The sequence below is a fragment of the Hippopotamus amphibius genome, chromosome 4 (assembly GCF_030028045.1).
Source record: "Hippopotamus amphibius kiboko isolate mHipAmp2 chromosome 4, mHipAmp2.hap2, whole genome shotgun sequence".
In the NCBI taxonomy this organism is placed as follows: domain Eukaryota; kingdom Metazoa; phylum Chordata; class Mammalia; order Artiodactyla; family Hippopotamidae; genus Hippopotamus; species Hippopotamus amphibius.
Genome location: NC_080189.1, coordinates 104,772,744 through 104,784,792, shown reverse-complemented (window position 1 = coordinate 104,784,792; position 12,049 = coordinate 104,772,744). Strand labels below are relative to the sequence as shown.

The 12,049-nt window shown below is 50.4% G+C and overlaps 1 protein-coding gene across 13 annotated transcripts in view; it reads right to left on the bottom strand.

The window, feature by feature from the left end:
* Window positions 1-628: 628 nt before the first annotated feature.
* GRB10 (growth factor receptor bound protein 10) overlaps window positions 629-12,049 on the bottom strand; it is a 183,369-nt gene continuing 171,948 nt past the window's right edge. For all 13 annotated transcript variants that reach the window (XM_057733494.1, XM_057733495.1, XM_057733496.1 and 10 more), the window contains 2 exons: window positions 3,420-3,513; window positions 629-1,130 (listed from right to left, as the gene is read on the bottom strand). In XM_057733494.1, the coding sequence (XP_057589477.1) occupies window positions 984-1,130; window positions 3,420-3,513 (241 nt within the window). In that variant the 3' untranslated portion in view covers window positions 629-983. The remainder of the gene's footprint in view (window positions 1,131-3,419; window positions 3,514-12,049) is intronic.

The following is a 12,049-nucleotide window of genomic DNA, read 5'->3' as shown; positions in this document are numbered from 1 at the left end:
CACGGAAGCAGGCCAAGCAGGTGCCACTTCCTCTTAGATCCTCTGATCCCCCGAGGGAGGGAAAGCGGCCCTGCGAGGCCGGCACCACTGCAGAGGGGGTAAGGCAGTGATGGTTCTAGAATAGGCTGGAAGGGCTACAGGTGGGCCGGGTGGCCTGGCGTCCACCGCGGGCGGCCAGTGGGTACCCGCCGTGTCTCAGGAAGGCTGGCCTGTGCTGACTGTGGGGAGCCACTCAGCCCCGTTGTGTTGTTTTCCAAAGAAATACGCCTCCCTCAGCACGGAGGGCACGGCACGTGGACAGCACAAGTGGAGACAGAGTAGGCACAGAGCAGGGGTTGGCAGACCGTGCCACCTGCACGGCCACAGAACACGCCACGTGCCTACCACAGGAACACCTTTCATTTCAAAAAAGCTTTCAAGTATACTGGGGAGGGCTGGGGTGCCTGTGGTCTGGGAGTGACCTGCAGAAGGCGGGCACCCCCCTCTGCAAACACAGTCAGCCTCTGGGGGCTGCCCCTTTGCAACTGTCTTTGCATCTTGTACGCACTGAAAAGCCACGGCCCCTCCTGCCATGAGCTGGATACAATATTGAAAACAAGGAGTGCAAAAAAGGGATCAATACAAAAAAGTAAACATATCAGTTTTAATTGTCAAGATTATTCCAGGGCAAGAGTTCATTTCCAATCACTTCTCTCCGGCTCGCCTTCCTCAGTGGCCCGGCCAAGACCAAAATTTCAGTTTATTCTCGAATTTGCTGTCTCCCGCCCCGCCATGAGGCCTGCGAGAGGGGGCGGCCTTGGCTGGATCTCGGCAGCAAATCATCGTCAAGTCCAACAAACCAGCCGACCGTGGTCGGTCGGCGCCGAACGCACCCATCTCGCTCTGAGCCCCAAGGTGCACACAGACGTGTGTTCTGAACGATGCACAGACCTCCTCACTCCAGTGTCAGCGTCCTCCGGCCTGCAGCCAGGGTAGACCTGAGGTCATAAGGCCACGCGGATGCAGTGGTGCTTCAGTCTGCAAGGCAGGACGCCTTTGTTCAGCTGGTAAAAGTCAACGAGCTGGATCAGGTCAGAGAATTTGGTGTTCCCGTCGTCAAGGCTGAAGAAGGTCTGCCCGTCATCCTCGCACTAGAGAGACACAAGAAGACCTGCCAAGTCAGAGGCCACAGCTCGGGGACAAAACAGGCCCCACAATCAGGATTAATGCTGTCCCCCTGTGATGAGGTTCCAAGGGAGACACACGGAGTCGGCGAGGTGGGCTAGAAAACGTCAGGGCAGGCGGGCGGGGAGCAAGGGGTTTGTACTGGGTGCTGCCAGGTCCCTAAGTTATCGGGCACAGCCGGCTCCCCTGGTCCTGAGCTGGTCATGGGCAAGAGCCCCAAGATTCTCCCAGCTTGTCCTGCTCACCAGGGCGAGGTTGACCAGATAACCTGTGCGTATCCACACATACAGCACATGCCATGGAGGAGGGCGAGGTTGACCAGATAACCTGGGAGTATCCACGCACACAGCATGCCCTGTGGAAGAGGAACAGCCCTGGGTCCTCATGGTAGGACCCCAGGCGATATCCTTCAGCCCCCTGACATTCACTTTGCTCCATTATGAAGCAAATGTTGGATCACTGTAAGGGATTAATGAGATCATGTAGGAAAAGAACCTTGCCCAGGTCCTGGAATATCTGGTAGCTATTTTTATTAAAATGGAGGACATCTACAATATCTCCCAGAAATAACTACATTCCTAACATCGATTTTAATTGAATTAATTTGAAGATCAACGACTGCAACACAGTATGAACAGGGAAGTCACCCTGCACTGTTCTCACAGAGGAAGTTAGCTTTAAACCTGTGTCGATTCATCAACTAAGAACCACTTCTTAATCCACACACTCTGCTGGGTCCCGAGCATGTCCACAGCCTGTGTTTAAGCCCAGAGTCTGCAATCTTGTTGCTATGCTTCTCAAGTTCCGGTCTGTCTGATAATTCTAGGATCTGGGGTTATTTGGAAGAAAGGTATTATATACTCTGCTGGCCAGTACACGTTTTCATTTTATTTCATATTTGAGGCTAAGAGAATAACATCCGATCAATGATACAATGCTGCAGGAAAACAAAAAGGACTGTGAGTGAAGCACTTTCCCGTGAGTAACAGTCCCCAGGTTTGCTTATTGTCATGTTTTGTGGAATCTGGGAAGCCTGGGCTGTAACCTGGAGTCTGTACCTCCCTAGTGGTCCAGGACAGGCCACTGAGAGCTGTCGGGGTCTCATTTTCCTCGTTTATACACCGAGGGTGTCAGGCACGGCACGAAGTGACTTTACAACAGAAAGTCCCTGGCAGGCTGCTTCCCCTCAGGTCCCAAAAGCCAACCCTGCCTGTCCTTCCTCGTCCCGTTCCTGCCTCCTGTGCCCGTGTGACTCTCAAGACAGTCGGTATGAAGTCCTGGGCTCAAGCATGCTTGAAAAATGCCAGGTTCCACTCTGTGAAACTGATGCATTCGGTTACTTCAAGCCTCCTCGGGGCTTCACTTTCGTAAAGGACAGAGTTAAACTCTGAGAGGAACATATCTGAATGCTTCTGAGGTCTGGGTTCCGGAGGAAACATTTCACGAGAGCTATTATTACCTGCAGAATTGACCGCTTCTATAACCTACATCTATGTGTACAACTTACGTAACACACTTGGTACTCATTCTGCGTATCTCAGTCCCAATCAGACTGCGTATCCTCGGAGGTGCTGACAACTATCTCCAACAGAACCCCCAAGTCGTGAACTAGAATCTGAACTTGGACACATGGAAGAGGTCAGCTACATTCGACAAATCTAATCATTATCCTTAAAGACAGTGGTTTTGACTAATATGTCACATTCAATTATGAGGCTTTTGAGATTGTTCAAAGAGAGAATCTGTTTTCTGATCCAAGGACCCAGTGGAAGGATGAACACTCCTCTTTGGAGGAGTCAGTTTCCTGAAACTTTTGTGAATCCCCCTGGTCCACACCAGCATAAAGTAGACAATTCCTGAGATTAAGTGGCCAACAGTACCCGTCTGCACAACCACACGTGCTCCTGCACCAGGTCCTGGGCTAACAGCTCTGCTCTGTGTCTCCCCATCACCTGACCCTGCTCTTCCCATCAGGTGCTGTTTCAGGGGCACCTGGAAGCTACACAGGTGTCGAGGGTGGGGGGGGGGGAGGCAGCTTGATGCCACCATTTCCAACATTACTTCTAGGGAAACAGTGTTCCCAAACTCAGTGAACAAACCTCTCAAGAAACTCCTGGAAGGATCTCACTGGTGAGCTTGAAACTGTCTGATGTTAATTGTTCCATAGGCTGGTAAGTTTAGAACTTGAAAATTGCATTAAGAACAAAGCCAGAAAACAAAAGAATAAGAATTAGTGTGAAAGTGTCAATACTTACAGGTAAGATCTGGAAATTTTTAATTTTCTGATGATGACACAGTGTGAGGACAAATGCCTTTGGATTACTCTGGCTGTCACGGAGGAGAAAGAGCCTGGGAAAGGAAAGAGTCAATTGATTGTTAATTTTAAGAAGTTCAGACTTAATATACGTATTATCTGCACGCAGATGTGAACACAGGCAGGCTGGAAACTGCGATGCTTCAGGAGGCTCTGGGAGCTGAGTGAGCTGTAGGGCAAGACCACCCTCTACATCCAGACTGTGCTTTCTACTGTCACTCTCCCCTGAAAGGAACCAGGGCTCCTTGGGGACATGGCTGCCCCCAAGGCTGAGACAGGGGAAGGTACAAGATGAAGCTGGTATACTTTGTGCCAGAAAGCAACGATGTGCTCAAAAATTGCTGACCCAGGAGGAGGTGCGGCCAGATCTGGGTGTCCTAGTAACTAAGAGGAGTGATGGATTATAACCCACAGAATAAAATGAGAACCCATGAGTGCATACAGGTATGATAAATAAATAACCAAATAAATAACAGGGGAGGAAACAAAGTTCTTCCTGAGAGCAGAAGTCCAGCTAGATAAGGAGAGAAGGATGACAACAGATGAGAAAACCATCACTTGGCAGTCACCAGATATTACCAGTGATTAGGGAGAGCTTCAATGGATGCTGAAACCAGCAGCAAAGTTTGATGAGAAACAGAATATTTTCATAGTCTCAGAGCATCTACCCCCTAACGTTGACGACAGAGGGACAAACAGTAACCTTCCAATAGAGAAACCCGGTGGATACCACCTTCAGGTATTCGAGTCGCCACCACCAGGACTGAGATAATCCACCCCCGCACCTCCAGGTGCACTAAAGCTGACCCAGCATCACCTCCAGGGAGTGAGCAGACTGGCCCAAACCTGGCACGTGCTGCCCTCACCGGCTCCTGCAGGTGTTGAGACACAAAGGGAGACAAGGCATGAGCTGGCCCAGGGTGGTGCCAAGGCCAGGGAGTTCTTCTCCTTGGTGATAAAGGATGCAGCCAGGACCCCGATAAAATTTGAGTAAGTGGCACCTCAGGTGAGAGAACATTCATGTTAATTTCCTAACTTTTATAATGATACTGTGGTTGCCTAAGAGAAGTCCTTGTTTCTAGAAATTTTATATTGAAATAATTACAACTTACTCCTAAATGGTTCTGATAAAAAAAATGAGAGAGAGAGAGAGAGAGAGAGAGAACATGGCAAAGCAAAGGTGCTACAATGTTCACGACTTGGTGCCTGGGTAACACGTACACAGGAGAATCTGGGATATGATTCTTGCAAATTTTCCACAATGTGAAATTACATCAAAAAGTCTACAAATAACAAGTGATGGCCAGGATGTGGAGAGAAGGGAACCCTCCTGCACTGTTGGTAGGAATGTAAATTGGCGCAGCCACTGTGGAGAACGGTACGGAGGTTCTTTAAAAACTAAAAACAGAGCTACCATATGATCCAGCAATTCTACTCCTGGATACATACAAATGAAAAAAATGAAAACACGAATCTGAAAAGATACACGCACCCCAGTGTTCACTGCAGCACTATTTACAATAGCCAAGATATGGAAGTGGCCCAAGTGCCCATCAACAGATGACTGGGTTAAGATGTGGTACATGTATACAATGCAGTGTTACTCAGATGTAATAAAGGATGAAACTCTGTCGTTTGCAGAAACATGGATGGACCTAGAGATGATAATGGTTAGTGAGCTACATCAGGCAGGGAAAGACAAGTGCTGTACACCGCTTGCATGTGGAATCTAAAAAATGAATGTATATACAAAACAGAAACAGACTCACAGACACAGAGAACAAACTTGTGGTCACCAAAGGGCGGAGGGGAGGGGGGAGGGACAAACTGGGGGTATGGCATTAACAGATACAAACTACTATGTCTAAAACAGATAAGTGACAGGGATGTACTGTGTAGCACAGGAAATTATACCCAATATCTTGTAATAACCTGTAATAGAGCATAATCTGCGAAAATACAGTCACTATGCTGTACATCTGAAACAAACACAATACTGGAAATCAAGAGATCTGGAATCACACAGTAAGATAAAATTATTCTTTAGAAGTTCTGGGAAGAGGCCCTAATTCTATGACAAAGAAGAGATGGCCTGAGAGGAAACACACTTTAAAAGTATTAGACACCAAACTGCAGTAATCAGCTAAACCATCAGTTTCTAGATTGTGATGCCAGATGGAAGGCAGTTAAATAAGCCTGGGAAATCCCATGTTGTAAAGGTAAAAAAGTTTTATTTTACTAAAGGACGTCTCGGAGCCTTTAGGGCCCAACATGAGTTTTCCTACTTTACCTGACTCTTTACAGCATCTTTTATTACATACCAGCCCCTCTTTGATAGTATTTTGCAGAACACATGCTCTGCAGGGTACACTTTGGAGATGCCAGCCAGGATGGAATGGCACTGTTGGACCTGGCAGGACAGGGCCTCGGAGCCAGACTCCAGTGTGATGCACTTGGTGTCGGTAGAGCCTGAGGGCGGGAGCATGGCAGGGCCAGCTCCTCTCTGGGGCGCAGTGCGCCTGTTCCTCCCAGTCTGTGCTCTTTTCTAGGAGTGCTTCATTAGCAGAAACCCAGGGGTTGGCAGGGCTCGATTTTCCTGGAGGAGAAGCTGGGGCTATGCTTTCTCACCTGAGCCCTCAATGAACACCCTGCTGCTTCCTTTCATCCCCAAGGAAGAGGTACAGACACTGCCCATCTGCCTCCCAGTTTGGGGTTCGACCCGGGAGATCCCCAGGCTGCCCTGACGGCTTGGGTTTACTGGTCGTGCCTAACAGTTGTCTACTAGAAACGAACACCGACACAGAGGAAAGGGGGTAGGGCCAGGAGTCAGCGAGATGCCTGGATCTGGCACTGGGGAGCTTCAGATCACGGGCCGCTGCCTTCCCAGCCTCTCCTGCAGGACCAGCTACACGCGCAGGGCTGTTGTGTAGACAGTGCGGGACCTGGAGGCAGTGGTGATCTCCATCAGCAAACCGCAGGTGCAAGGATTTCTGTGCGGGGGGGGTCTCCTGCAGAGACCAGGCTGGGGCCTGACTCCCCAGGGATGCCTCTACCTAGGGCATCAGAATGGAACACGGAACGAAAGTGCTGAGGACCAGGGGAGCCCTCGTCTCTGTTAGGACTGAAGTCAGGGCTCATGTCCATTCACGAAAGAGCAAAGGGGCCGAGGGAGATGGGAGTGACAGCACAGCCCTGGCACTGCACACACTGCCTCGCTCAGGACTCACAGCGGCCCTGTCACTGTCCTCCTTTTCCAGCGAGGGAAGCAGGGCCCAGAGAAGTTAGGCGAATCTCCCAAGATCACACAGCCAGCAGAAGCCAGGGAGGAGCCCCAGCAGAGCCGCAGCAACCGGGCTGCTGGTAGAGCCAGCCAGGGTGCAGATGGTTCTTCCGTGGCAGGCGAGCACCCTACGGTCTCACAGGGGCGCTGCGCTAGCCCTGGGGCGGCACCTGCTCTGCCCGGGGGCAGAGAGAGCTACAGAGAACGCAAGTCTTGGCAAGGATGCTGCCTTCCGCCGAGCAGAGGGGCCTGGAGTGTGCACAGAGGAACCAGCTCACAACAGGCGCAGGGATGGGGACTGGGGAAGGCAAGGGGGTGGCAGGGCTGGACCCTGAGTGTCAACGTGGGAGGGGTGGGTGGGCACAGAGCCGTAAATGCTGCAGGTCCCGGCAGGAGCCCTGGAGATGATCTGCAGGATGCCCTGCAGGGCTGGGGGTGTGAGCACACGCACACGTGTGCACAGACTCATGCTTGCATGTGCACACAGGTCACCTGCGGGGGGGCCGTCTGGATCTGGATCTAGGGAGGTCAGAGCCACCTCCTGGGGGTTGATGGCAGGCTCCGCAGTCATTCTTGGCACCCCCCCAGCCCCCACCCCCTTCTGTGATTTGAGGCTAAAGGTCCAAAGCGGGGTTGTGTAGCGGCTGTGGCGCTGGCCTGCCCTCCAGTGCTGTCTTCTGCTTGCAGTGGGCCCAGCGTGCTACCCCTCCCCACCCCCCCAAGCCCCCAACTCTCTACACCGGCTCCCCTCCATTATCTCTGCAGGGAGCAGTAAGGATTAGGGATTGATTATTCAATCTACCTTGTTTTCCAAGCACTTTCCCTCCCTGAACGGGGGATGAATGGACCATGTGGCATTGCTGTGAGGACGCCTGAATGGGTGCCCTCACCCTGCCTTCTGTTTTCGCTAGAGCGCCAGCAGCCGACTCGGGATGGAAAATTATAACCTCAGAGGCAACCCAGACCCAGGACAACGAGGCAGGTGGGGGCCGGGGGGGCGGGAAAGCTGGCAGAGGGAGGCCCACACGTCTCACCAAGGCTGGACAGAGGGAACCTCACCAACGGGGCTCGACTCCAGGACAAGGTGAAAGACAAACACGGTTTAAAAAAAAGAAAGGAACCAACACACACTGCAGTGGACCCAGCGTGCCCCACACCCCTCTCCAAGCCCCTGGCTCCCCCACCCCAGGGCAGCTCGTTTCAATGCAAAGAGGGCCGGCTGGGCCCGAGCTCAGCGTCACCGCCGAAACGTCTTCAAAACACCCTCAGCCCCTCCCTGCGCCCAGATGCGTCAGCCCCTCAGGCACGCGGGTGCCGCCGTCACCGTCCTGGGCTGCAGGAGGGACGCGGCGGCCACAGCACCAGGGGATGCCTCCTGTGGAACCTGCACTTCTCTGACAGTGCTCAAGGTGGCTCTTTTGTCCCTTTCCTGTTTGCCCATTTCTGTCCCCTCTAACCTGAAAAGAACCTAATTATAGGGAGGCGCTCCCTAGGCGATGGAAACTAACTCCTGACGTGTGCTCTCCTGAAGGCACATGGCGCCTGGTCTAACCTGCTGATTCTTTTCCTAGATAAAAGAAGAATGAAGAATGAAGCCGTTACAAATGACTAGCTCGCTACCCACGAGAGCCCCCTTAGAAATCCCGCCGGCGGATCCCTTGGGCAAGGTAACATCTGAAGAGAGAGTCAGCCGGCCTGCGCACGACGGAGAAGGACGCAGAGCCCAACCTCCCGCCTCGATGATTCACTGGGGTCTACCCACCCCCCTTTAAAAACTGCCATGGCTCAGCAGAATCTTCGGAGTGGGTCTCAGGACCCGAGGCCCCCTTCTCCCCAGATTGCAGGCTTCTCTGATTAAAGCTCCTTTCCTTTCTGCTGACACCTGCCTCTCGAATTATTGGCTTATGGCTTATAAGATGTCATCTGGCAAGCAAACACACTTGGCTTCCTTAGAACGAATGCCACAGATGATACAGTAAGTGGGATACCACGAGACCACGTGGGGGCTCACTCTGGATGGGGCTTAGGGCCGTCAGGGGTAAGCATCCTGTCCTTGAAGCCTTGGGGACACACACAAACCTACACGCAAACAATATCACTGAGAGAGGAATTTCAGAGCAGGCTTTTCTCTCGTAGGCAGAAAGTTCAGAGAAGAAGCATCTTGTTCGCGGTCAGGAGGGGTCACCTCTAAGGCTCTAAAAGGGACTATTCTATGATTAACTGACATTTCAAACAAGTCATCTGCAACAACTTGTACAGTCACAGGAAAAAGCCAGATCCACCTTTACACAGCACACCGGGACAAAGACATTCTGAATGCACCCGGGATCTAAACACACACACAAAAATGAACAGAAAACACAGGAAGAAACAATCACGAGAAAAAGGAATGGAGGAGAGAAACAATACAAGTTCTAGAGCAGGGGTCCCCAACCCCCCGGGCCGCGGGCCGGTACCTGCCTGTAGCCTGTTAGGAACCGGGGCCGCAGAGCCAGAGGTGAGCAGGGGGCGAGTGAGTGAAGCTTCGTCTGCTGCTCCCACTGCCCCCCACTGCCCCCCGATCACTCCCCATCGCTCACACTACTGCTGGAACCACCCCCTCCCCCCACCCCCACCATCCGTGGAAAAACTGTCTTCCACAAAACCAGGTCCCTGGTGCCAAAAAGGCTGGGGATCGCTGTCCTATGACTGAGAAGCAGCAAAAACTTATATGACTAAAACTCAAAAATCTAGAAAGATATAAGCTACAGGACAGAAAAGATAAACGTGACCATGTTTAGAAAACCTGTATAGCCAAAACCTAAACCAAAGCCACAACCCAGCCCCCATTAGCTAAGTCAAAAAGACACATGACAATCTGGGGAAAAGTCTTTGTAAAAAAAATGGATACAGAAAATTGGGCAAAAGATATACAGACAGTTCAGCATGGCAAAAAGGATGAGAGATGAAACTGGCCCTTCAACATACAGCTAGAGACTCAGCCTCCTGCCTGCGGGAAATTTCGCAGGAGACTCTCAGACATCTCTGGGGAGGGGAATCGGGCATATTTTACAATATCACCCGAACGCTGCCACGTCTACGAATGCACCTGAAAACAACGAAGCCCCATCGTGTGAAAGAGAACCCAGCCGAGGACAAGGACGGAGGCAGCCCTCCCGGCCGCCCCACCCCCACATCCTCAGGACACAGCTAAGCTCAGGGTCGCTCCTCTATGGACAGTGTGCGTCCTTGTTAAGGAGAGGCAGATACGAAAACCAATGTTCTGCTTACATTTTAAAGAGAAAACAACAAAAGGATGAACAGATACTGATGAAAATGCTTACCCATCGTGGAGTGGCAGACACAGGAAAGTCACCAAGCAAAGCGCCTTGTTTTATAACTTCTGACTTTGGAACCAAGGCAATGTTTTAAACAGTTTTAAAAAGCAGGATTAAACTGAAGAGAAAATAAATCAGATCCACTTAACCGAAATCGGAAATGAACAGAGGACGGAAGCTGAAGACATGGCCGTTTGGTGGTGAAATCACAGAGAAGAATTACCTTAAGGTGGGTATTTTAACAGGACCCCACCTAGAACATTCCTTAAGGATTAAAAGGGCTGCAAAGAAGTGTGAGCTCAGTAGTCTTACTGAAGTAATATTATGAATATTTTAATGATGTGATATAGGATACAGCTAAGAAGTACAGTGTGAGGTAGAACAAATAAGTAAGCGAATGTCATTAGTAAGATTTTTCAGAGGAAAAGAAGACAGAGATGATAAAATCAAAGATGTACAAACCCTGTAATTTTCCATGTGAATTGGCAATATCAATCTCTTTTTCAGTTTAAAAAGCCAATGTCCTAGTTCTGTCCATGGAAAAGACCTATTGATTTGGTTTCCAGACACCATTTTCCACTACAAAGAATTAGGGCCCCTAAGAGAATGTGTCACACCTGAAAGCAAACCCTATTAGTGGCTGGATCAAAAGAACTCAGGAACCAACTTGAAAGAGGCCCACCCCACGGGCCAAACAGAGCGCACAGAGAACATCAAGAGTATTAAGCTTGGGAAATATAGAAAAATGGTAAAAATCAACTGGTTTGCAAGGCAGAAATAGAGACACAGATGTAGAGAACAAACATATGGACACCAAGTGGGGAAAGCGGGGAGGGTTGGGGGAGAATGAATCGGGAGATTGGGATACCAAATTGTTCACTCTAAATATATGCAGTTTATTGTATGTTAACTGTATCTCAATAAAAGTTCTTTAAAAAAAAAAGAGTATTAAGCCTGGGCTGAAACAAATCCAACACATAGCGTCAAGTTCATCAGCAGAGTTAAAAAGCAAAACAGACAACCTCATTTGTCAGCACTGGAAGATGGCAGAACACCAAATCATGATCCTGAAAATGGACAAATGAAAGGGAAAAATCAAGCACTGAGCTACCTTTCCCAGAAAAACAAATATGTGATAAGGAAAGGGATTTCAGCTAAGGAATGATGAAGGAATAACAGAATTAGAAAACAAAGATTCTCTAGAAAAGGGGTACTGATGAACCTAGTAGCAGGGCAGGAATAAAGATGGAGATGTAGAGAATGGCCTTGCGGATACAGGGGGAAAGGGGAGGCTGCGACGCAGTGGGAGAGCAGCACTGACATATACACACACTACCAAATGTAAGACAGACAGCTAGCGGGGCGCTGCTGCAGAGCACAGGGGGATCAGCTCCACGAGGGGTGACGACCGAGAGGGCTGGGATGGGGAGGGGGGAGGGAGGCGCAAGAGGGAGAGGATGTGGGGATATATGTGTACACACAGCTGATTCACTTTGGTGTGCAGCAGAAACTAACACAACGTTGTAAACCAATTATACTCCAATGAAGATGTATTAAAAAAAAAAAAAGAAAACAAAGATTCTGGAACCTCTAATGAAACAACGAACCTGGCCGGTTCAGCTGTGCAGACTATTCGGTGTAGGAGGCTGGGAGCTGGCTGGGGGTGGGGTGGCGGCTGGGCTGACAATGCCAGACCCCCGCCCAGCCCTGGACCTGGAAGCAGGACAATCTGGGGCGAGCAGTATAGACACGCAGCCCCGAAGCTCCGTCCTGGAAGAAGGCTCTGACTCTGCCCGAGCCTCTGCCCACACTTTACAGGAAACAAGGGAGACATAGGAATACAGTCAAAGAAACCACAAGCACACAATTAGCAAATGACCTGCTTCTCTAACAATGGAAAGATATGGGGTGGGGGTGGGGGGAGAAAATGGAGTGGCGGGGAGACTACTATTATATTTAGGGAGGCTTCGAGAC